Consider the following 26,165-nt stretch of genomic DNA (forward strand, 5'->3'; position numbering starts at 1 on the left):
GAGTTACCTATAAAAATAAAAAGAATACAGTTTTACTTTGAGTGGTATATAAAATTTGTGCTTCATCAAAGCAAACATTTCATCCACTCTCTTTCCTGTCATAAATTAGAAAGCTCCATTTATGAGTTTTTCCTATATATTTTAGATCCATAAATTAAGAGAAAAGGAAAACCTGAGGAAGAGTCAAAAGAGAACAGTGAGGAGAAAAATGATTAAAAGGTTAGACAACTGAAGTCAAGAAAAACCAGAATTGTTTTTCTGGAAGAAGTATAGGAAAGACCTAACAATGGCATTCAACAAGTATGAATGCTTTTGTCACACCAAAAAAATAACAGGTTATTTTAAATTTCTATTGGGAACTAATTGAAATTTAAAATTCCAAAGTAAGAAATGGCTTTAAACAGGTACAGAAATGAGGACTATAAAAAGGAACTTCCTAGAGGTGGAAGTCAGTCATAATAAAAATAAGAAAACTAATTTCATGGGTTAAAAGACCCGGTGATCTGAAAGTAAAAGGAGTGTGACTCAGCATCTTATTTGCTTCAAGAGAATTTTGACTAGTCATCAGTCGCTTTATATGTCTGGTAAAGAGATTCTTGTTAACCACCTTCCATTTTCTCCTGACCTGAAAAGTCTATGTGGAGTGTCCCACATCGACTTGGTGTGTGACTTGGCCCCCAACCTGGGTAGTAAACCAACAGAGTTCTGATACATCGTGACTGCATCGGCATCATGCTTTTTCATGTTAAAACTGTCTGCAAGTTGGCCCCATTGTACTTACTGATACCTCGGGATCCCAGGGGAGGAATAGTCCCTTTGTGCGGGCCTTTCTTCTTGGTCCCAGGGGCTGGGATAATTCAGGATGACTTTCTGTACAGGGTGCAGGCCCCTCACACTGGCTCCAGGTAGGGGCTGCCCAGGCAGAGCCGGCTGGATCACTTGCTGGTAGGCTGCTCGAGGGTAGTCATGGCCATCTGCGGGTGAAGACAGCAAAGAGAACAGGGAACACTGACTCTACTCCTTTGTGTGAAAAGAGAGGTAAACTCAGTGCAAATTTTTGTCTCGATACCAACTAAGGGTTCCAGATATCGGTTACCACCTCCATGATGTTTGCCATATTTCTGTACTATCATTTACTTGATAGTTTTCATCAAATTGAGTCGTTTTTTTTTGTTCCTAAATAAAAACATCTGTGAAATCATGAGTTTGGTGTTCTAACTTAAAAGTGCAAAGCTTCATACAGGTCCCTATTTTAATAAGATACTTAGGACAATCCAACCATGAAGAACCTTTCCCATACCACCATTCCAACCATAATTCCCCAAGTTTCTAGAACCCAAGGCTAGGAGAAATTGTCCCCATGACAGACACAGAATCACTATTCTTTCCTTTCCTTCCAAGTACACACATGCACTTTCTCTTATGGAGAAATAAATGAATTAAAACTTGGCTCATACTTCTGGGAAGTAGCCAACCAGTTGGCAACACCACCCAACTTTCTTGGTCCTCTCTTGCTAAATCCTACGTGCAGTTGGGACCAGGCAGTTAGAAGAAGGCAGGGCTCGGCGCACAGCCAGGGCTGGCAGTGTCTTATGTTAATGTGTAAGCTGGGAGAAAGTTGGTCGCAGCCAAGCCCAGGAGCAGCAAGGTCCCAAGGGACGGAGGGCAGCCTGTCTGACCAGCTGACCAGCGGAGAGAAGAGCACTGAGGCCAGAGGAGGGATGCAGGGAGCCCAGTAAGGGTGAGAGAGGAAGGATCTGAAGGAATTGTGCAGGCCCAAAGGGGCTCCAGTGTCGGAAATCTGAGAGGAGGGGATGTGCCTTAAGGGTGGGCCCAGCCTCTGAGGGTACTAGAGAGCCAAGTGGGTCACCCTGCAAAATGAATTTGATGATCCAGGAGGCAAAGCTAGGCAGGGCGAGAAGGAAACCTTGTTTTTTTAAAAAAATCTATTGGTTTTTATTCGTTTTTTTCTGATTATAAAAGTAATAATCAAGCCTTCCCACTGTAGGTAGGCTACATCCAGGGAGGTGAAGTGAAATAAAACTCACAAGCTAGCAAGAAAGTAACGGATAAGGTGCACTGGACCCAGAACATAGAGGGTAAGAATGTGGCTAAGAATTAACTGTATTCTTACTTTGGCAAGTAGTCAGGGGCCATAGAAGTTTTCAGGGGAACACTCAGGGGAATGACGACCTCAAATACAGAACAGAAGACAAATAATTTGTGTGTTCACTAGTGTGGCTGCCTCTAGGTCTCCACTGTCTGGACACAGGCAACTTAGCTGGGTGAACCTGGAAAAATGCCCAAGCCAGTCTCTCAAGCGTGGTCCAATTCCCTGCATTCAATCTATTGTCTGATTTGACCCGTGACACCAGCCAGGTCCTTAATGTCATGCTTCCTCTGGCAAAAGTGACCATTCCCCGCCAACCCAGGTTGTCTTCTGGCCCTGACTGTAACCCTTGCCCTACTATGCTTAGGCCTGCTCATGGTATTAAGGAAGGGGAGGAGGATAGAAGGATCTGCCTGGGCCTATCCCAGCCCTCTGGCTGATAAAGGACACCATGATTCAGAGGGCATCTCTAAGAATGGGGAGACAGGACCGTAGACATCCTTTTGGTCTAGGACAAGATACACTACATAGGTTTTGCTTTTATAGTCTTCCAGGGGCAGTTCGATATATTCCAAGGGGTCCAGATTGCCAGTTGGGTTTTCAGGCCAACAGGTCAGGTTACTACTGCTGCTTCTTTTCCCCAGCTAGAAAAGGGCAAAAAAGTGCCACTGCTATCAGGTCACCAGGCAGGGACCAGCCCTGCTTTTAAACGAGTCTTGCATGCATGGACCATTTACAAAACCAACTGTGGATACAACCCTCCAGAGATCTCCCATTAAACTTAAAATCCACCATGCATGACCAGGTCTCTGCCCTTCCTGATCTCATCTCCTAGGACACTTTCACACGCTCACCAAGCTCCAGCTACCCTGGCCGTCTTTCCTCATCTCGAACACCCCAAGCTTGTCCTTACCTCTCGGACCCTGAGTTTGCCAACCTCTCTGCCCAGAATATTTTGCTTTATATCTTTACAGATCAACTTCTTGTCACGCAGGGTTCAGCTCAGATATCACCTGTTCAAAGAGGCCCCACCCTTTGATCCTGTTGCCATATCCCATCCTCCTTCTCACCATTTTATTTTCTTCATGGCGCTTATCATGTGTTTGTGTAAGTAAGCATGACTCTTACTTGTTAACTCCTTGTCTGTCTTCCCTTCTAGCATCTAAGCTCTGTGGAAGCACACACCATGTCTGTTTGCCATGAGGTCTCCAAGCAGTCATGGCACCAGGGTATGCCCAATGAATGAATGAATGATGATTAAATAGTTACAAAGCCAACTCCCCATACACACACCAGAGAAGCCATTTAGGACTGCACAATCTGCTTGCTAGGTCTTGGGTTTTCTAGATTATTTCTCATCTGCTGCCCATTTGTTGTTGTTGTTATTTTTCTCCCAGTGTCTCTCTCTTAAAGTAGGAAGATGAAAGGCAAGGTAAAAGAGGAGAAACTTTGCTAGTGGCTTTGAATGTTTTTAATGTTTGAAGCAAGTTTTGCTTCCCATATCCATTAATAAGTGGTTAATGATGTTTTATTTGCTTTAAAAGGGATACCAAACTCTAATCATAGGGTTTGTTTCTTTTCCAGAAAGCGGATATTAGTGTTGTTAATCAAAAGCCTTGAAATCAAGGTCATATGATTTCTAACACATTATTTCCCAAACAACATGTTTTTGTCTCATAGCAACAAATCTTATCATTAAAATCACCAAGTCTTGTGGGCTAAGTGTTTGATTAGCTGAAAGTTTCAATTCTGAAATGGCCACCTGTGGTAAAAACGTACACCAGATTATGTGAGCAGATGAAATGATCCACCTCATTTTTTTTTAAAATTAGGGTATCGACATTATAGTCCTCGATGCTATCCTTTGATTGTTTAAAACAAAGAAATACTGAATATCATAGGATCAATCAAACATAAGCTTTCCCTTTTGTAAGTGGAATTTAACTGGGTTTTGTCTGAAATTTGGTTGGTTGTGGAGAAAAGTTGCTAAATTAAAACTATGCTTATTAGATAAATGAATATCTTTCCATTGTTCATGTTTTGATCATTCCATTCTACTAATCCGACCGAGCCTTGCTAGTTTAGTTGGGTACTACATATATAATAACGGCTAACATTTATGGAGTACTTGTTACATGCCAAGTACAATTCTAAGTTCTTCATTCAGGATTATGGATTCAATTTTCTGTTTTCCTGAATAAGTTTAACTTAAAATAAGATCCAAATTCCTTATCATGGCCCTTGCATCTGCACCTTCTAGCGTATCATTTTCTCCTTGATCATCGTGCTCCAGACCCAGTGGCTTGCTTTTGGTACCTTAACTATACCAAGCCCCGTGCTTCCTAGACCCCCTCATCCTTTATGTTTCAGCTCACTGATCCTCCTCAAAAAGGCATCCTCTCGCCACCCCATCTATTAATGTCTGTTCTAACACCCAGTTATTTCCCTGATAGCACTTATACTTTGTTGTTTCGTTTGCTGATTTCTACTTATCTGTCTCCCCAGTAGACTGTGAATTCCACGAAGACAAGACCATGTGTTGTATTCACCACTGTATACCCAGTGCCTAGCATAGAACTGGGCAAATATTTGTTGAATAAATTGATAAATGAATGGGCAAGTTCTGTTTCCAAAACCCACTGACCTCCCTGCATTCTGCCCTTCTCCCACAGACAATTAAAGACGGACTTTCCAAGGCTTGATATCACAAAGGCTCTACTCATGATTAGGGATCACTGCTCTTTCCAGAAAGTAGGGAACAGATTTCTTTTTATTCATTCAACAAATATTTATTGAACTTCTAGGGCTAGGTACTCAATGAACAGAGATAAATAGGATTCAGTTCCCTTAAGTAGCTCAAAATAAATGGAGAGAGAAAGAAAGAAAATCTGTGTGTCTGTGGGTGTCTTGTTTTGAAACACAAACCCACACTCGTTGGTGTGTGAGAAGGAGAGGCATGCAAATCAGCAGCCACCTACATGGTAGACTTAAGAATTACTGCCCCAAAATATCTCCCCCACTGACTTGTCCCCGGTGCTTAAAATTCTATCAAGAGAGTTCATTCTGCAAATGAAGAATAAGAAGGTTGTGGGTGATGTGATAGACAAATGATATGTTAGGATGGTAACTTTGATTCTGAGACAATGTTAATCATAAAACAAAAATAAAAATCTTACACAATCATAAATAGATGCCCAGAATAGTATGTTATTTGTCAATATTATGATCCTTTTGGCCTGTGTACACACGGTCTTCGTATTACTGGGTTTTTACCACTTGGAATTTGTAAGCCAAATCCTAAATGAGGTTTTCCACTTATCAGTCAAACATTCAACATTTTTCTTCCTTATTAAGAATGGTATTAAAAGAGTTTATGAGAGAGAAAATAAAATCTGATTTTCAAGTTGTCAAAAAAAATCACGACATAATGCAGTTTAGCCAGGAAACCAAATGGTCAACATAAACTGTTAGAAGAACTCTCACAGCTGTAAGCAGCTGTGGTTCCTGAAAAGCAACTCCCTTCTTGATCATTGTTCCATCCGGTTTGTTTTTCCCTTATTTTTAAGTGTGCATGCATTCTAGCACACAAATAGTCACTTTTTCGGGTCCACATGAGCAACAGTAAGCATGTGTCCAGTTTTATTTGATTCAGTCTTCTTGGTAGAGAAAGCAAGAATTTTATAGTAAAAATAAGGGCTCTTTAGATTTAATATGTTCTTTTTTTTACAATTTATTTGCATCACAGGTTTTATTTGATTGCACAGCCATGATCTCTGTCCTGGTGATCCCTGGAAGGATTTGGAGGCCACCTTCTCCAGGGGCTGGTGGGAGAAGGAGGAAACATAGGCTCATCCCACTTCTCAGTTTCACCTGCTTTGAAAACTTTTGTTTTTTTTAAACATGAAAGGGGTGACCAGTAACCATTTTTGCTTTAACTTGCAAAGGCGAAGATATGCTATAGGCATGGTGATCATTATTTATTTATATTTTCATTAACGGATGAAGAAGTAATACTCTTCTAAACCACGTAGCCATGGTTTCCAACTGCACGAGCATCCCTTAGGTGAATGGCTCTTTTGAAGTGGTTTTGTTGGCAATTAAGTGCAGTTATAGCCCTGCCATGAAACTAAGCATTTGTACACCTGCTTTGAATACTTAAAATCTGTACCAGCAGGAGGGATCTGGAAATACAGGGGCACTCTCCACAGCTCTGTGCTGCAGGATTTTAATTTAAATAATATTTAAATAATAACAATAACTAAGAGTGGCTCATAAACTCGTTTAATACCATTTTTTAATAAGGAAGAAAAATGTTGAGGACTTACTACAAGCCAGCCACTTCCCTAGTGTCTTTAATACATTATCTCATTTAATCTCACAGCAGCCTTCACGGGAGTCATTGCTATTGGAGGCCTTATGAAATATACTGGGCTTGCAGTGCCCCAGAGAAAAACCACGAGCACCGGGCTTCCTTGACAAAACAGACCCAACCCTGACCCTCTACCCTATGATTAGATGCCCTCAGGAGCCAGGGCCAAGGCATAGGCAGGGTGAGCCTACCTACTCATTTCCCCTTACTTTTCTTTCTAACTTTTAGTTACCTTTTAATTATAAAAGTAATACCTGTTTGCTGTAACAAATTTAACACAAGCATATAAAGTTAGAAGAAAAATCTATCTCTTCTTAATTCCCTGTCCATTTTCTTCTATGATTACTATTAATAATTGGGGCCTGATTTTTTAACGTATAGTTTTTAAACATGTAGTTTTTAAAAGTAAGATGTATGGGACCAAGACTGCTTGCTGTCCCACTTAATCTTTTTTATGGCAGAATGTGTATTTTACTTTGTGTAATAGGGACCTCATAGTCTATTGTATAAGCAAATCACAGATTACTTATCTGTCCTCTTACTGATAGGCATTTTAGTTTGCATTTTTACTCTAACGCAGCGATGTTTTAATAAACATGCTTGATGATGTGTTTTTACATGCTTGTTCAATGTTTCTATAGGGGAGATTCCTACAAGTGAGACTGATGGGCCAAAGAAGAATAAATAATGAGATTGCCTTCTGGAAGACTGTACCAATTCACACTTCTATCGTGTTTCCCCGAAAATAAGACCTACCCGGAAAATACGCCCCAGTTAAGATCGTCAGCCAGTCGGACACATTTAGTAGGTTATGACGATGTTCCAGAAGAAGATGACATGACTGTATTTGAATAAATGTACATTATGTACATGAAAAAATAAGACATCCGCCGAAAATACGCCCTAATGTGTCTGTTGGAGCAAAAATTAATATAAGACCCAGTCTTATTTTCGGGGAAATACGGTATAAGTCCTGGTCTTATTTTTGGGGAAACACAGTACCAAGAGTAGATGGGAGTGTTCCTTTCTCCAAAACCCCACTAACACCGGATGTTGTTCAAAATTTTTCATTTTTGCACACCTAATTAGGAAAAAAGGTATCTTTAAAAATTGGGCATATATAAACTTTTCTTAAATGTAGTCATGTTAAGCCTGGCTTCATATGCTTATTGGCTATTTGTATATCTTCTGTGAATTGTTTCCCTTTCCTGTGTAAGTTCTCTCCTCTCTGCCCTTCCTCACCTCTCTTCACTCCCAGGATCCTAAGTATCTCCTTTTTCCCCTTCCCTTCAATAGAAGGGAATACTATAGAGGGCAAGGAGAAGGGACCTGGTGAAAGAAAACAGGTCATGAGGTATTAGAGGCTAAAAGTGCTCCCAAGTGAGGAGTGTTTGGATTTTAAAAGAGTCTGCCCAGACAGGGCAATGCTTACCTCCAAAGACTGGATTGCTAATGGCGCTACTTTAGGCTTCAACAGGTAAGGTATTTTCAAGTAGGAAGATTTTCCTGGGACTCTCATATTATAATGAGTCAATGCTTTCTTTGTCTAGCACCATGAGGCTTTCTCTTGTTAGTAGATAAGGGCAATTGCTTGGGACTTAGTATCACAAAGCCCTTGACTAAGTATTCACACCCTCGATATATTATTTAAGGAATTAATCAGAAATGCAGATAAAACGTTAGGTGCATCATGTTTGTCATATCATTTCTTATTAGATAAAAAACTGGAAATGACTGAAAATGTCCAACAATAGAGAATAAAACAATTTGGTAGATCCATCTGATGAAATACTTGCAGCACTTTAAAATGATGCTAGAAGAAGTGCACTGGATGTCACCGGAAAGTATTTAAATCTACATGAAATGTATATGCAAAGAAAAAAGAAACAGAAGTAAATATGTCAAAAACCCAAGAAGGAATTATATTTGGGCGATGGAAATAGGAACTGAACTTTTGGGCATATTTCAATTTTGAGAGTACACAAATATTACTGTTATGATAAGAAAAATTATCTTTAAGTGCAGATAGTAAATATTAAAAAAGTAGTTTACAGTATTATTCTCACAAAGTATTCCCTTCTGCCCTGGAAATCATTGAGAAACAAAATCAACCCTGACCTTGCCAAAGTTCATGTTCTCAGCGAGTCACGCTAAAGGAATTCGGCCACCACACCCATCCCAGTCCTGGGCACCCAGAGCAGGCAGTGTTGTCCTCCACTCCCATCAGTTGATTTCCCAATTTCCAACAGCCTGGATCCCAGTTTTAGGCTTCAGGGGCTCTTTCTTCCCATTCCCTACTGTTTCTACATCTCTTGGCCTTACTCCTAACCTGACCTTCATTCTTCCCTGTGTCTTCTAAGTTAAATTCCTCTACCTCCTTTCTTTTTAAAAACATAAAAAACAAAAAAATTCATTACTGTATTGCTCCATTCACTTTAGGAAGTTTTATATTAGGTTGGTGCAAGAGTAATTGCGGTTTACAAGGTTAAAAACAATTGCATAAACCGCCATTACTTTTGCACCAACCTAATACTACGTATGCCTGTACAATACAGTAATTGTGATTGATTACACCATTTGTAATTATTTCTATAATTTATTGTAAAGGTAGGCATTAGGCTTTGGTGAGACTCTTCTTATACCATTTGAAGAGCTTTGTGTACAGTGTTTATTTGCTTAGAATAGTATCGTATCTCACAGTCTTGTGTTTGATCTGTAAAGCTCTATAGTTACGTTCCTAGGACCTTGGTGGAGATTTCATCAAGAATTGTGATGGACCTGTTATTTCAATCTAAGACTTTATCACTTTCAGAGATTCTTAATGCACTAATGTGCATTATTCATTCATTCATTCATTCAGAAATAATTTATTGCGAGTCTAGTATATGCTGGCCACTGGGCTCAATGCTGGGGAATTGTGAATTAAAAATACATCTTTGCTGATGTGCCAAAGTTTGCATTCTGGAAGGAAAGGCAGGGAAGTCCATAAGTAGATGCTACACTGGTTATTAGGTGCCCTGACAGGCAGAAAACAAGGAAACAGAGAGCCTGAAGGAGGGCAGACCTAAGGTTCCCTGAGGGACACTTGAGCTAAGTTTTAAAAGATGTAAATGGTGATAGTTGTTTAACTCTGTAAATATACTACAATTCATTGAATTGTACACTTAAAATGAGTAAAAGGTGAACTTTACAGTACGTAAATTAGATCTCAATAATGCTGTTAAAGAAAAGAGTTGTAGAACTGGGTCAAATGCCGAGAAGGGGAAGAACATCCTGGATAGAGAGAAGAGCGTTGGCAAATGCTTGGAGAGGTGAAATAGCTAGACAAGTTAGGGGGCCTGCCAGTCCTCGGGTGTGGCTAGAATGTAGGGTAGAGATAGATGGCTCAAGTCTCTAAATGGGTTTAAGCAACAGAATCACAGGAGAATTTCATCTCCATATAATGGCAAGAATCCAGAATCTCAATGACATTCTAGGCACCTTCTGATTTTTTGACTGAAGGCCCCTTTCTCTGCCAATCTAAGCTGGGAAAGAAGCACACAGGGAAGGAAGAACCCAGATGCCCAAGAATTAAGATAATAAACAAGCTTTCTGAAGTCCTGTGGGCCATCTCCTTGCCTCTAGGCAGGTTTCCGTTAAACTAACCTAGACAGATAAATCTGTTTTGTCCTTAAGTTTCCTAGAGAAGGAGGTTCCCAGTGGAACAGGTTTTTGGCTAAGATAAAGCCTTTTCTAAGGCCCCTTACAAATCCAACCACCCATGAAAAGCTCTATGGGAAGCAGAATGCCCTTCCTGTATTCTGACCTGCCTGCGTTGGTCTGCTGATGACCAGGCATTGACACGAGGCTCTTGCTTGCTTAGTTACCCAGCCCAGAATGTCCGGAAGCGGGAAAGCTCACTTACGTGGCCCTTGGTGGTCGGCACCTCCAGGACAATGGTAATGATCGTTCCACTGAGCGTGTGGGGAAGGGCTGGGACGCAGCATCTGTGCACACACTGGATACCTCTGAGGTTCAAACTGATGGAAATCCCTGGACCTGAGAGGTCTGGGGAGGTCCTGGGGGTAACACACAGAAGTGAGGGGCAGGGGCCTTTCTAGCTGCCTGATGCCCAGGACATCCAGGGGCTGGGAATCATACCCCGTGTCTATCGTAGGCAGGTCTGGGGCTGCTCGGTTCCTGTGGGGCTGCGGCTGGGGCCGTTGCACAGTTTCTTGGCTATTGCTGGAGGAGTCTGCTGCGGCATTGCTTAAACTTTGGTCTGATTTGTCTGAGTCATGGCCAGTGTCAGGAGAAGCTGCTGAAAGCTGAGATCCCAGCCATTGATTACGTTTTTCCATAAATGAAAACGGATGCTGTGGGGGGAGGGCTCCAACCACAGACTCGGGCTTAGGCTTGCTGGCTGCAGAAGAGCCTGAGGGCACAGCTCTGCCTGGGTCGCGGTATCTCCTGCAGAAGCTGTCTTCACTCTCCAGACCTTGAATGCGCAGGCAGGTGATCTGCTGGGACACAGGCTGCTGGTGATTTGGAAGTTTCAGGTGTGGGTGAGCCTGAGCAAAGTCTCCTGAGGAACAGTTGGGGGTTTGGGGCTCAGAAAAGCTGTTGGGTGCCATGTTCCCTATATTTGGAGCAGGTGGTTCTGATTCGTCTTCCAGGGAATATTCTGGGATTGGTCTCAGTAACTGACTTGGGTATGGTTCTGATTCATCAACCTCCACAGGAATGCTTCGGCTCATTCTAGTTTCTGGAACAAGAGAAAACATGCCACAGACTTAGAAGACAGATCATTTCTTGGAGTCCCCACTTTATGACCTGAAGGGACCTCATTCAAGATATGGTTTAAATTAATAGTAGTGTGACACCCGTGTGCTTGCGGAGCCCCCATCACATAAAGCCGTTTGTTTACTTACCCTCCAAGCAGAAGCACTTATTAAGATGTTTGTATCTGGAAGGAGATTCAAAGAATGCGATTGGACTATCATGTGGCAGACAGCACAAGGGGAAGACACAGATAAAAATTATCAGCAAAGTACTGAGGAAAGAGAAATTATCACAATGTGGGCTCCTTCGTGTGTGCTTGTCCACGTATGAAATGTGTGTGGAGGAAACATAAGACATGGCTATACTGGTTGCCTCTGAAGATGGAATCAAGCTGGGGGAGAGAATTTTCACCTTTTAAACTTTAAAAATTTTGCTCTGTGGGACTATTGCCCAATAATAATAATAATAAAAAAATTTTAAAAAAAAGAAAGCCTGATTTTAAAAGCACTGAAAAAAGGTCCTAGTGACATTTTCCACTTAACAACTATAGGTTGTTTAGAGGACTTAATTTCCTCGAGCGCTATGCCTGCCACGAAGGCAGCCACAGCCATCTGCTCTGTGATATACTGGCTGAACTGGCAAGGTTTGCTAAACTAGGCTTTAGCCCACACAGCATTTAGCCCACAGGTCAGGTACTATTAGTTTGATCTGCAAAAATAGAACTTTGAATCAACATGACAGAATGAAAAAGAAAATGAGCCTCCTCTTATAATTAGATTGGCTGAGCTGATGCCCCAGGATACCTAGGTGCCAGGGGAAGGAAGAAAGCACGGGGGTGGCTGCTCCTTCTGGAGCAGGTGTAGTGGGAGGGCAGGAGGGAGTGAAAAAGAAAAAGACCCTAAAGCTTTGCTCGAAGCAGGCCTTGTCCAGAGCATACTTCAAATACCATACAGAGAAAGGGGTGGTGCCGGCCATGGTGGATTTTTAAATTCATATTTTGGATCCATGTAGAATTTCGACCACAGACATTTATTGAGAGCTGACTGTGCCTAAAATCACGATGTACATCAATTATTGTTCTAAGACAAATCTTGAAAAATATGAATTCACCTTCTCTGGAGCCATGTATCCAAGCCAATGGCAACATGACAGCACACATTTTGAAATGCTCTCCCTCAGAGCAGAGGTGGGGCTAGCAGTTTCCTACCCAATTTACCTTCACTGCCTATAGAAAGATAACTCAATTTGCCTCTCCACTGCCTGCCTGCCAAATGAATGCTCTCTAATACTTCTCTTGCCTGCACTTGGTAACAAACTTACGCGTCTGCTGCAACCTTTGTACTCTTTTCTGGCACAACAGAAAACTCCTTCAGCTTCTAATTTCCCACTGGCCCTCCTCCCCCATCTAAGTCTCTACTTGTCCTGCTGTCTCCTTTTCAGACTTCTGTCCAGGCTGTGTGTGTCTGTTTACCCCTTGGCTCTGCAGAAGAGACCTCATCACCTAAATTGATCAGACCCTGTAAAAATGAACAGGAAACTACCCAACACAAATATTTCAACTATTATTTTTAAATGCTCACCATGGTTTTCCTTTCTTTCTTACAATTTTTCTACAGCTATGAAATTGGATATGCTATACAACACGCTCTTCAGCCGCTCAGGAAACAAAAGTGTTTTCTGAAGGGCTGGCTGAGTGTTTGTATAATCTCCTGCAAGCATCTGTGGGCCCACAGCTGAAGGGGAGGGCAAAGAGAAGCATCAAGTGAGCCAACTTGCAATAGGACTACATTCTGTCAACTATTTCTTGTCATGTGATTCACTTTCATTGCCCACACTACAGAGACCACTGTTTACATTCTCCCTGGGTCTTCCAACGTGAATACCTTAGAAGTGCTTCGCTAAACAACAAACAAACAAACAAAAATCACAAATTCTACTCTTATAGCTGAGGAGCCTTCAGGGGCTTGGAGGAAGCTAACAAAAAAGGTGACAAGTGCAGTCGTCTCATGTAACTAGAAAGCAGAAGTCCATCTTATGGTGGGAATTATACAGTCAAAACTGGTCTGAAAGGGAACAAAGGGCTCTTCGGGTGGCAATAAATTAACCTGGGATGTCAATGAACAACCTTTCAGGACAGCTATGGGATTAGCAACTCTTCAAAAACAAAATGGACCCTGATGTTTTAAATATGTCATTAGCAAATTTTTAAACAGCAAATATTCATTGAACCCTGGTATGTGTACAGCTCTATGCTGTGAATCCTCCTTCTGAGGCATAAGCCTAATTAAAAATTTATTTACAATAGGTAATACCTATAAGTGATACAAAATTCAAGAGTAAAAAAAATTATACAGTGAAAAGTAATCAAAATTATTTCTAAAGACATATAAAACATTATTCCTACCTTTGAGTTGCTTATGATCCAGATTAAGAGAGAAAACTAATATAGGAAATCAAAGACCCTACCTCAGGGCCTTTGCACTTGCTTTTCCTGCATAGCTTTCTTCCATTCTCTTTCAGGTCTTTATGAGTTGTCACTTTCTCAGTGAGGCCTCCCTCATCACCTTCTTTCAAATTTTTATACACTCCTCTTACTCCCTGTCTCTTTTCCCTGCTTTACTGTCCTCTCTAGCAGTTATCATCACTGTATACTACAATATGTATATTATAAATCCAAATATCTAATACAGTCTTTGCTTGTTTATTGTCTTCTCTTCCCCCCAGAATTTAAATTTCACAAGGGTGTGATTCTCGACTATTCTATTCACAGCTATATTCTTAGCACCTACCTGTACCTACACCTTAGCACTGTACCTGGCACATAGTAGGTTCTCAATAAATATTTGTTGAGTGAATAAATGATTGATGCCTGTTTTGGAGTGGGAACAAGTCTGTGTAGTTGGCAGGCTCCCTGACAGTGTGAATGTCAGGCTCCCTGAGGGGTAGCAGAGAGCATTTGGTGGACCAAGTCCTCAGGCTTCTTAAAATTATATCACATGGGTACTCTTCCCCCTTCCTCTCTTTCTTCCTCTCAGATATTTATTAAGTGCCTACTCAGTGTAAAACCCCGAGGAGAGCGTGGGCCATACCTAAGAGGCCCTGCTCTTAGGCAGAGTTGACTATGACCCTCACTTGCCAAATAAAGGTGATTCAACCACGCAGTGTGATGGGAACATCTGCTACTCTGTTCCAGATGGGGAGGCAGCGGGTTTAGTCATGTATCCTCAGAACTTGGCCCAGAACAGCAGAGGGTGGAGTGTGCCTGCAGCTACCATGTGGGCCCCTCCCAGCCCTCAACCCTCCTGAGGGTGTCACTGAGAACAGTTACACAAAAGTGCCACATCAGAGGGCCATGAACAGATTAATGGGTAGTGTCGGAAATGGCAGTTTTATTTTTTGGTCTTTAATGTCAGTGTGGTAAAAATACTACAGATTAAAAAAAAAACACAATCACTCAGTATCTCACCACTCTTAACCATTTCCATTGTTCCCTGTTTCATGCCAGGGTGTCTCCACATGATGTCCACCTGGCATGGCCTGTGCTCCAGTCCCTAACAAGGGTGGCACTTGGATCAAAATGGAAAAACCCAGATTTCTAGCTATGGCCTAGAGGAGAAGACTCTGACCCCTGAAGGGGACAGAAGACCCGCCAGCTAGGACCCTATGAGCCCCAGTACTGGCAGTGCCCTGGACAGTCTCGGGCTCATCAGCACGAATGCCAGAGCTTAGGGAGCCTGGGAGAAGCTGAGGCTGCCAGGCCTGGGGGACAACGGCCACGTCTGCCTGACCTTGGCAAAAGCCTAGGGGAAGGGAGAGGCTAGAGGGTGAGGGGACCCAAGGGAGCTTCTGGTTCAAAAATCACTTTCTGAGGTCCACAGTACAGATGACCAGGCCCCACACCCAGAGATTCTGAGGTCAGACCAGGCCTCCTGTATATTTTTGTTTGAGTCCCATTGGTAAACAGATTCTCTCATACTTTGCGAAAGGAAGTGTAATCTGTACAATTTGGCAGTTAACTACCAAATTTTGAAAAGCTTATGCCCTTTGACCTAGTAATTTTGCTTCTAAGAATTTCCTCTGCAGAGATATGTGCATATTGTGTGAAACGAAGAGGGCACGAAGATAGGCAACTGCAAGGATGTTTATAATAGCAAAGACCAGAAACAACCCACATATACAAAAAGGGTTTTAAATGGTGGTCCAGTCCTACAGTGGATACTCTACATCTTTTTAAAAAGACGGTGGAAATGCTGTGTGAACTGATGTGGAACTATTTCCAAGATGTCCTGTGAAGTTAAAAAAGGTAAAGAACAGAATGGTGTATAGATGATGCTACTCGTCGTACGACCTACTATTGTCCATGCGCATGCCATCCGTCAGAAATCCAGAACAGCTTCTGGAAAGGGAACTGGATGGCTGGGAACAGGGGCAGGAGGGGGACTTGCTTTTCAGAGTATTTTATCCCTTTTAAATTTTGCACCAAGTGTCTGTGTATCTACTTAAAAGATAAAAAAGGAAAAGAAAAGGAATTAATCGGGAGTGGGGGGGGGGGTCACTTCTCAAATTATATAAATGTCTAAACACTATGCTGTACACCTGAAATTAACAGAAAATAATTTTAAAAAAGAAAAGAAAAAGCTCCACGAGCGATTCTGATGTTCACAAAGATTAAGAATCTATGAGGAGGAGGCTCTCCTGAGGCCACCTGGGAGAATGACTATGTCCTTTAAAATACAAAAGACCATTCAGCAAAGGGTGAGAATATTTGTGGGGGTGGGGAGGACACAGCTAAGAACCAGGGCTAGTCCCAAGTACACACAAGTACGCTGACACAGGGATGCATGCAGTTCTGACTCACTCTAATCTGACCCAGGAGACTCTAGTTTTCCTTCTCTGGCATCTCTCACTGCCCTTTGGGCTGTGAGCTGCGGTTCTAGCTCGTAGATTCTGACATCACCGTTCTTCAAATCTCCCTGTCGGTTTTCTCTGCTTACGTGTCTCTCTCTTTGGCTTCCTTTCTGCCTCCTCAGGCCTGACACCTTTCCCTTAGCTCCTCTACCCTCCCCCGGGCATCTGGTTTTGCAGATAAGACCTTACCCAGACGGCAGCAGTTCTGACATCCCATAGGACAATGCTTCCTGGTGTCTTACTCACGGAACTCCCCTCCATCCCGTATCCTGCATACAGCTCTCAAGTCAAACCGCCTGAGCTGCCTCCAACTCTTTGCTCTTGTCTATTCCCAGCACCCTTTTTCTCCTTATAGCACAACCTACCGTAAATTAGTTGTTTCTTGAAACAAGGCCTATCAGTCTTCACAACACTACCTTTCTGTTCTCACAGTTCATCAAAAAGCTTCTTTTCCTCTCATCAATCCCACCTCCCTTTCTGCATGTCCATGAGATCCCACTTGTCCAGAGTGGGGAAACAAATCTCTCTCAGAGCACATATTAATAGATATAATGTCCACATTCAGTTAACTGTGTCTGCTGCCTTCCAGATGGACTTAACCCTGAATCAACATATATTTCTAGTGCATATTTAAATGCACAGGCTCCAGATTCCAACCCTGTAGGTTTAAATTCTTTCTCTGCCAGATGCGTGATTACGTGTGACCTTGAGAAAATTACTTAACTTCTCTGGGCCTCTCTTTTCTCATCTGTAAAACGGGAAAATAACACTTGCCCCCTAGGTGTATTGTGAAGATAAACGAAGAAGATATAAATAAAGTGCTTACTGTAGTGCCTGGACCATGTTAAGTTCTCAGAAAAAACCAAGGCTACAGTATTTTGTTATTGTTTTTACAATAAGTGATTTGGCTTTGGAACTCTTTCTAGACTATGTTCACTGTTTTACACCTGGATGCTAACACCATTATGTGAACCTAATGTTTGGAGACCATATCTTTTCAACCAACATGTGTATTTCCGGCACATTTGATATACATCATCTCATTTGGTCCTTAAAACAATTGGGGCCACAGGCAGGGTACGTGGTATCTATCACTCTACCACTCCTATTTCACAGAGACTTAGACACATAAAGGAGCTTTTCCAAAGGCACAGCCGAATCTAGACTATAGATTTCCTCTTTCCATTAAAACCACAGAAATGGGTGGAGGGGGTTAGCAAACTTTTTCTGTAAAGGTCCAGAGAGTAAATGGTTCATGCTTTATGGACACATATGGTCTCTGTCTCATACTGTTTTTGTTTGTTTGTTTTTAAACAACACTTAAAAAATATAAAAACTATCCTTAATAATATGTCGGTGCAAAACTAGACCATGGGCCACCTTTGGCCGGAGAGTTGTAGTTTACCAACCTCTGATTATTGATTATGCTGATAACTCAAAATATAAACCTAACGAAATGGATATATTAAGAAACTGTATCCTTTGTTAGTAATAATTGTTTATATTTATTGAATGTTTATTATGTGCTAAATATTGTTCCAAGTGTTTTGTTTGCATGTATTAAGTTATTTCATCCTCACAGTCACCGTATTTGATACGTACCATTGTCAGCCCCATTATATAGAAGGGGAAACTGAGGCATGGGGAGGTTAAGTAACTTTCCCTCACTCTACTGAGGCCAGTAAGTAGCACAGATGGGATTCAAATCCAAGCAGTTCAGCACCTAAGCTGTTCACGTGACCATTTTGTATCTAGGTTGGAAGCATTAACTTATACAGCTATTTGAGGGAGGCGGGGAAGGGATGGGGTTGAGCAACCCCTAGAAGCTTCTGGAATAAATATGTTTTAGAACCCTTTTCCTTGAAGCTCAGAAGTCATGGATATAGGCAACCTGTATTGTACAAAGAATCGCCAGCCTGGAAATCTGTGGTGGCTTGCCTTCACGCCGTGACAATAGCAGATCGGATATGGATGAGATTGCAGAGGCATCTTGATTTGAGAAAAGCACTTGATTGGATCTCATTAAATTTTAATCATAAACTGAATTCAAAATAAATTGAAAACTGGTTGACAGAGCATAAACAAAGGATGATGATAAATGGTGATACATCTAGAGAGGGGATATCTTCCAGGGGACACGTCTGAGGCAAGGACGGATGGGATTTAATGAAGGTGTTATGTCCCTGGAAGAAGACAAATAGCAGAGCAAGAAACACAGGAAGGGCAGAAGCGAGCAGCCTAAGTAATTAATAAACCACATTACCAGCTCTGAGCAATCAAGGCTCACTGCTGCAGTTCACCAACTGCATGGATTTTTTTAAAGCACTCTTTGGGTCAACAGTAAGGTTGAAGGGTCCTAGAAACACAGCATGAATATTTCAGGGGGTCATCAGAAATAAGTATATAAATTTATAGCTAGGATGTAAAGGAAGATCCAATTTGGATCAGATACTTTCAATTACAGATTCTCAAGGTCTTAACTTCATCCTCCAGGGAGTAGCTTTTTTTTTTTTTTAATGTGTCTAAAAGTCATGGATTTAAAAAAAAAATCTTTAAACTCATTAATGTTCTTTGTTTATTGCCCAAATGCATGCAAACTTTCACAACATCAGTTTGCTTAGTGGAAGTTGGTTTTGAGTGAACTGTTTGGCTCAGGGTCAAATTCCAGTGAATAAATACTTCCAACTTTACTTGCAGAATTTCCCAGACAGAGCAGTTCTTCCATTTGGTTTGCCAGAGGATTGGAAGCAGTGGTGAGCCCTGGAGACAAGGGAGCATTTACTGGCTCTTGTTCCTACCCCTTCACAGTACGACTCAGGTCAGGCCAAAGGCAGCACAGCGTGACCGGACCTGATTTGAAGAAGTCCGCTCTGGAACGTCTCTGAGCCTCTAAACAAGGAGGAGATGGACTAACGGGAATAGACTGACTCGGCCACTTTGGAAGTTGGTAATAAACACTTAGAGAACAACCTCACAACAGCCCATGGGTTGTTTGCTTGTTTCAGATAAGATTTCTCTGCGCACACATTGGTGATTCTTAATTCAGTCCAGACCCCAGAGTGAAGGAGAGGAAGGAGCAGACAGGAAAAATCAGGAGAGAAAGGAGAAGGGATAGAAAAGAAGAAAGGAGAAGAGATGAGAGAAGCAAGGAAAGTTATAAAACCTTGAAGAAAATTTTTAAAAATTTGCCTTTAATTGGTGTAGTAGGAGAAGGACTTATTTAAATTGTGATTTTGATGTATTCTTGGGTGTGAGAAGGGGCAGTTGGAAGGAAAGGAAAGAATGAATCCAGGTAAAAGGCAAGAGTGGTATAGGTAAGCTGGTAAGCCAGGAATAGTCTGAAGATGTCACAGAGGAGGAAGCGAGTTCAGAGATGAAGGGAGACCTGGTGACCCTGAGAGGGCAAGAAGGAAAAACACCGGAACCCTGAGTACAGGAAAACAATGAGACAGATAAAAGCCAAGTTTCCCTCATCACTGAGGGAGCTGCCAAGACCCCAGCTAGTCTGCGGGGTGGAAGGAAGGGGGACCTGTGGGCTGGGGGGCTCCAATCAGTCCCAAATAGCTTGATTTCAGCTGCCTTATCAAGGAAACAAGCCAAACTGGCACAGCTCTCAGGGTCACAATGTAGATGAAAGCCCACCCTCCTCCCTCAGCCAGTTCGTAACTTCTGGTCTCCAGGAAGGTCTGTGTACAAATCTGTACACGCACACGCAGCGGAGCAGTCAGACATGGAAGCACATGAATGCTAGTAGGAACCTAGCCGGACAAGAGATGCGAAGAATGTCAGAGGGAGAAAGGACAGCCTGGGTCTCAGGAACTAAAAATATCTTGGTGACAAAACACTGGGAAGAAAGGAGAGAGGCCCAGGGGAAGAGCTTCTTGATTCCAAGCCTCAGATGCTTTCTCACCAAAGGAAGGATTACAGGATTGTTTTGATAAAGAAATGTAATTAAACATTAGGGGTCATTTCGTGGGATCTGAAAGGAATTTATAGAGTGTAACATGCCTCATCTGTATTCTTTTCTGCATCAGTTGCCTTCAATTCATATGTTGTTTTCAAGGCTAATCTAAAATTGCCAACAGCAGAAAAGTGATTTGAATTAAGGATATTTCCAAGACTTCGATTCTGCGATGGGTAAAATAGATTTAAGTTAGACAAACTACCCACATAGTCTATCTGTCTGAGTGCCTGTTACAGAATGCCTGCACATATGATTGCCTTTGCCTGTAACTCATCACAGGTGAAACACCTTGAAATTCCTGACCTCTCATCCCAGGGGGACAGAGACAGCCGTCTAAAAACACGATGAGGACTATATCAGGGCTTCGATAGTCCACAGAAACAGTTTGGCAATACCAAAAGCTGTGAGTCAGCCCATCCCAATCAGCCAGGGCTTATTTGAACTATTCTGACAGAGCGTAATTGCCCCAAAGAAACAATAACAACAAAAGTAGTGGTTTGGAAAAGGTTAAGGATTCTGTGTGTCTGCCATCCAATACTGCGTCCAATCATAGTCATCACCCTTACATGGTACCAGGATGTGCTTCACAGCTTCCTTTCGCCTCCCATGAAAGCACCCTCCCCACCCCCAACAGCGATTAGTCTAGCTGAGGAGTGATTTCCAGCTCCAGCTACGTCAGTAGTGCAGCCTTCTGGAACCAGGCTTGTCTGCCAGTTCTTTGGCCTGCCTTGACTCTGAGGGCAAGTGCACAGGACAGTTCTTCCTGTGTGACCCAAATGGGACATGAACTAATTCAAGAAAACCCCCGGTTTCTCCTAGTTAGCTAGAGCCAATAAAAACGCCGAGATTCCAGGTAGCCCTCCCCCAGAGCCCTGTGGCTGCTCAGCCTCCCCCAGCCTTTCTCCCAGACTACGGGTTTACCTTCTGCCTTTAGAGCAGATGAGTGGAACAGAAATCAGAGCAGCTTAAGTGAAAGGGTCCTGAGCACTTAGAAGTGTTTGATAGTATACTGGGAGCTCCGGCATAAAAAAAAGTTTAAGAAATAAAGTCCTTTTCCTCCATGGACTAACTATCTAGTAACAGAAGGTAAAATTAATATATTTGAAAAAAATCAATACACAAGTCTTTCAAAGACCACCCATTACGGCTCCTCTCTGGGACTCCTGTTACTCTCGCCTTATTTTGTTAGAAGGGAATTTAGAGAAAAATCATGTTAGTTCACTACTCCCACCCCTCACCCCCACACATTTTATTGATGAAGAAATCCAGCCCTAGGGAAACCAAAGTGAATTGCCTAAGTCTCAGAGCCAGCGAGAAGGGGAGTGAAAACTTGAAACCAAGTTTCTCGTCCTCTTTTTTTTATTCATCGTTTGGTCTCATTTTTTCCCCTGCTCATTCACAATATCCCCCTCTTCTAAAAGACTATCTTGAACTTGAGAGTCCCATGAAGCTTGATCAGCTTCTAAGAGAAAGTAATAAATAGCCTTTCTCCCTGGTTTTCCCTAAGCACTCTGTCCAGTGCCAGCAAACGGCTGGGTTGCTTGGAGAGGCGGAGGGCTGCGGGGCAGGGGCGGAGAAGGCCGCCCACCGCCGGCACCGAGCGCGCCCAGCTTCCTGGCCCAAGAATGTGGGGTTGCTTTTCCCCAGCATGAAACAGGGATCAAGAACCCCTGGGAGTTCGCTTCCATCTCTGCCGCTCGGACGCGTCCTGGGGCTGGACGCCAATTACTTCATCTTTGCCATCCCCAGCACCCTCGGAGAAGTGGGGCTTGTATTCTTAGTTGAAACTCGTCGAGACGCGTAAGTACTCAAACAGATGGTTCCCAGGCAGCTCGCACCGGACCCGGAGTGTGTGCCTCCAGCTGCCCAAAGAGTTAATCTCGGCTCGCCCGTCTGAAATACTAAACCACCACCACTCTCTCGCAGGAGAAACTTCACTGTCATTTTTCTCAGCCCGAGTTGGTCCCTACACGTTCAAGTTAAAGGTGGGGCGAGGGACGTGGGGGGAAAAGGAAGGCGAAACATGTCAGTAAAGGAGAGAACAAGAATGTTTTGAAAGTGGGCCACCGGTTAAGAAGTAAGGCCAGGCAGGCGAGCTAAGTCTGAACAACTTACCGTAGAACCACTAGGACAGACCAGGCCACGGGTGGTCGCGCGCTCTCCTTCCTGTGTCACTCCACCTTGGGTCGCTCCGGCTGCCCTCCAACCTCTCCGGGGCCCAGGTAAGCGGTAGAACAGGCTCTGAAGCAGGAAGTGGAAGTTGTATGCAAATTTCTACTGAGGCTAGGAAGCCTCCGCTCAGAAATCTCCCTGTGGGCAGTGAATCAACAGCCGAGAAGTCACTTTATTTCTTAAAACAGAAACCTCCTTCATTCACTAGAAAAGGCTACTGACCAATTAGGCTGCATTTTGGTTTCCACCATCCAGCTAAATAACTGCCAAGGGATGTATCCCCTGGCCCTCAGCGGTATCGCAGCTCCCTAGCCTGAGCGGTGCCTGGGGAGAGGGTCGAATTTGGGTGTTAAGATTGGTTATTCATTAGCAGTTCCAAAGGAGAAGACTGGGGGTAGATAGTGAGTAGGAGTATAAAATAATAGCTTCTTAATATTTCTAATTGCTTAAAACATTAGCATTTACTGCCCTTAACGCGTTGCCCTGTAAGCACCTACACATAAATACACACACACACACACACACACACACACACATATCACACATCCTTCTCTGGCTGCATTTTTCATGCCCTCAAGTTTATTTTCTCCCCCCTCCCTTCTTGTTTAATCGGTAGCCTACAGAATTTATTGCTGAAGGAGAGCTGGAGACAAGATGACTGGGGCAGCAGAGTGTGATGGGAAATGTCGTGCCCGGAGCTCTGGACTCAGAGGGAACTGGGTGTGAACTCAGTTTTGCCACTGGCCAGCTGGACACCACATTGGGGTCCTGGCAGGCACACACTGTGCTCCTGGTGCTGGCCTTGCCTGCCTGTTGTAGAGGCCCAAGGATCAGCCACGCGGCAGGCTGGCTCTCCACCCTTGGGCAAGGGACAGTCCCCAGAGCATTCCCAGACAGACTGCCAGGTTCTGTTCAAACGGGCCACACCAAGCGGGTTGCTCTGCATTCTACAAGCAGAGGGAATGCAGCTTGTTTTTAAAACAGCATATATAGACTGTACACGTTTTTGGTATATCCTTACAATGGAATATACACAGCTGTTAACAATCATAAATATTTATGACTGTATTTATTTCTACATACTAAAATGGGAAAGTGGATATAATTTATTGAAAAACATGATCTCATTTTTGCCAATATATACGACAGATAAACACACGTACATACATAGATTTATGTTTGTTCATCACTGGTCCCAGCACCTAGCACGTTACACAAAACATAGTAGGCAATCACTATACCTCTGTCAAATCACCAAAAATGACAATGACAGAAATTTCTGGAAGAATGCATGCCACACTGTTAAGTGGTTGTTACCTGCAGTGAATGGGATTGAGGGGAATGAATGAGAATGGATGGCTTTTATGCTATACACACGTATGAACTCTTTGACTCCCCCCTTCAACAAGCATATAGTACTTTATTCATTAAGAATAATAAGGTTTTTTATAAAAATAGTAAGGCCTTGGACTTTCTGCCTCAAAATTATTATTATAATAATATATTTTTAGGGTAGGGTAAAATAGCATTCTCTGTGAAGTGGTTGGTACCAGGATACTTTTGGTGTGAGGAGATGAGAACAGAAAAGAGAAAAAGCATGGCAAGGGGAGGAAAAGAAAGGGAGAGCAAAGAAAAAGGTGGGATGAAAAATATCTTTCATTTCTTTTAGATGCCCTTAAATGGATTGGGAAAAGCCTGGAAGATGCTTCTGTCAAGTACTGCCTTTGGAATACAATCCATCAGGAAGAAAAAGGAGAATCTTTTTTTTTTCTCCTTTTCTCCCATTTTCCCAGATGTGAGAGGCCTAAGGATCCTGTAAGAAAAACACCAAGTGCTGAAGTGCTCCTTTCAATTGCTGTTACCTGGGCCTTCCTCCTGTCCCAACTTATCCTAAGCAGAAAGGCAGGCACTTGGGGGAATGAGTTAATGGTCCGCCTTTGCTGGGGCCCCTTCTGAGAAACAGCCTAAGGATGTAAACTGTTTAGAGAGGGTGCCCTAAACGTGAGAAATTTCCATCAGAACATGCCCGAGGGAGTTACAGTGAAATGTGATTCCAGGGGAAGTGGCAGGGAGTCTGGGAAATGGACACTTCTGGCCCCCAGGAGTTCCCACTAGGAGCTAGTTTTCAGGCTCACACACACACACACACAACCTTTTAGCTGCCATCACAGGAGGGAAATCTTCACTGAGGACCTATCATACACTACCTGTTAGCACACTTAATTCTCCAAATAATCTCATGAGCTGCACTTACTGTCATTCTCACTTTACCTTTGAGGAATCCCAGGCTCAGAGACATTGAGTAACTTCTCCAAGGTCACATAGCCAGACTGGGGAGAAGGATTCCAGAACTGTTTCACTTCCAGGTGGATGTTACTTCCCCTCCCCCCATTGCCCTCTTGTAGTCTATCCTTGCTACATATTTGGGTGGAACACAGGTAGTAACTGTTAATTTGCACAACTCTTGACAGCTTCAAGTGGGAAAAAAAGGTTTAGGCAATAAAAGGGTGTGGCTGAGACTGTGCCAGTTACCATGGTGCTGTGTTTATATGGTGATGGCTGCTGTATAAATAATAGGTAAACTAGTCAAGATGTGGGTCAGCTCTCTTCCTGCAGTTAAAAGTCTAAGAAGGGAGCATTTATGTTTGCCAGATTCTAGAGTTTGTTCAGTATTCTTGCAAAAGGAATAATTAGATAAAGGTCAGCTTTTCCCCTCTATGTAAACAAAACAAAACAAAACCATTTGGATCTAATGCTCAGAAACTCTCCATTCCACAGCACTAATCTATGAAAAGAAAGGGAGAAAAAAATGGGAAGATTCATTCCTTGGACAAGTCTTGATTTTCCACCTTTAAATGTTATAATTTCAAGTGCTGAAAGGGCAGAATAAAACTATGACACATCATGAGGAAGAGAATACTCCCATCATGCACTGCCCTGGGAATGGGCCTTGTTCAAAGGGTCCCCAGCACCTAAACGTGGCTGGATAACTCCCCACAACTTCTGATAGTGGAGTCAGGAGTCACTGTGGGGACAGAGGCAGGAAGAGGAGACGCCCAGACTCCTAGCGCCTGGTCCTGCCCTTTCTGGTTACTTCAGTACCACAACCTTCAGTGAGTGCTTGCCTCATTCCAGACATTGGCTAGGTACTAAGCATGTGAGCTGAAAGAGTCTTAACATGTTCTTGTGTCTCTTTCAGAAGCAAAAGCTGGAGATGCAGGCAGCTCCAAACCAACTAGCCACTAGACAAGCTGAGAGTCCGCCCGTGTCTTCTTCTCCACTGCTTTGGTGTGCTGCTTCTAGTCCAGAGGGGCTGCTAGGCCCAGGCAGAAGCTAGAACCCATGACTACCCTCCTCCAACCCCTGGCGAGTTCTGCTCTGGAACTGTTTCTGGTTCTATGTGCAGAATCAGTCAGGACCTAAAGAATCTAACCAAGAGGTCCTGGTAATACGAACTCTCACAAGGAAAGGGTTAGCTCTTAATCTTTTTCCCCCCAAGAGGTTCCTTGAGCCAGTACAGATTTACACCCCTCTTTCCACTACTGAGGGGCTATTAAGAACAGTGGCTTCATCGAGGTACAGAAAGTCCTGTCATGCCATTTTCCTAGGGCCATGGTGTATCTCTTCACCTTACATTTGCAGACTGAAAGCGGAGCACTCCAAAGGTCTGAGAAAATCCAAAGGTTATCTGTGCCAAGGTGACTCCCCTCAGATCAACTAGACCCAAAGTTGTTGGCAGCTCCTCTTGCTAAAAAATGATGAAGTCCTAACCCAGGGATCCTCGTTACTACCAGCCCAATAATAGCTAACGTTCAAAGAGTGCCTATTAAGTGTCAGCGGTGTGCTGAGAACTTTGCATGCATAAACTCATTTAATGTTCA

General features: G+C 42.9%; 1 protein-coding gene and 1 long non-coding RNA gene across 3 annotated transcripts in view; one reads left to right on the plus strand and one right to left on the minus strand.

Moving 5' to 3' along the window:
- The window catches only part of TRAF3IP2 (TRAF3 interacting protein 2), a 39,285-nt gene extending 16,526 nt beyond the window's left edge, over positions 1 to 22,759 (minus strand). Inside the window, exons 1-3 of one of the 2 annotated variants that reach the window (XM_033102888.1) lie at positions 22,228 to 22,759; positions 10,384 to 11,223; positions 788 to 974 (exon numbers count right to left, since the gene is read on the minus strand). In XM_033102888.1, the coding sequence (XP_032958779.1) occupies positions 788 to 974; positions 10,384 to 11,215 (1,019 nt within the window). In that variant the 5' untranslated portion in view covers positions 11,216 to 11,223; positions 22,228 to 22,759. Of the gene's footprint in view, positions 1 to 781; positions 975 to 10,383; positions 11,224 to 22,227 lie in introns of both variants that reach the window. The other variant, XM_033102886.1, reaches the window with a different exon arrangement.
- On the plus strand, positions 21,462 to 25,841 carry LOC117020421 (uncharacterized). The gene is made up of 3 exons (XR_004422698.1): positions 21,462 to 21,912; positions 23,954 to 24,099; positions 25,484 to 25,841. It is a non-coding gene; the product is annotated as an uncharacterized LOC117020421 (long non-coding RNA).
- The last annotated feature ends 324 nt before the right edge of the window (positions 25,842 to 26,165 follow it).

The sequence above is a fragment of the Rhinolophus ferrumequinum genome, chromosome 3 (genome assembly GCF_004115265.2).
Source record: "Rhinolophus ferrumequinum isolate MPI-CBG mRhiFer1 chromosome 3, mRhiFer1_v1.p, whole genome shotgun sequence".
NCBI classification, from domain to species: Eukaryota; Metazoa; Chordata; class Mammalia; order Chiroptera; family Rhinolophidae; genus Rhinolophus; species Rhinolophus ferrumequinum.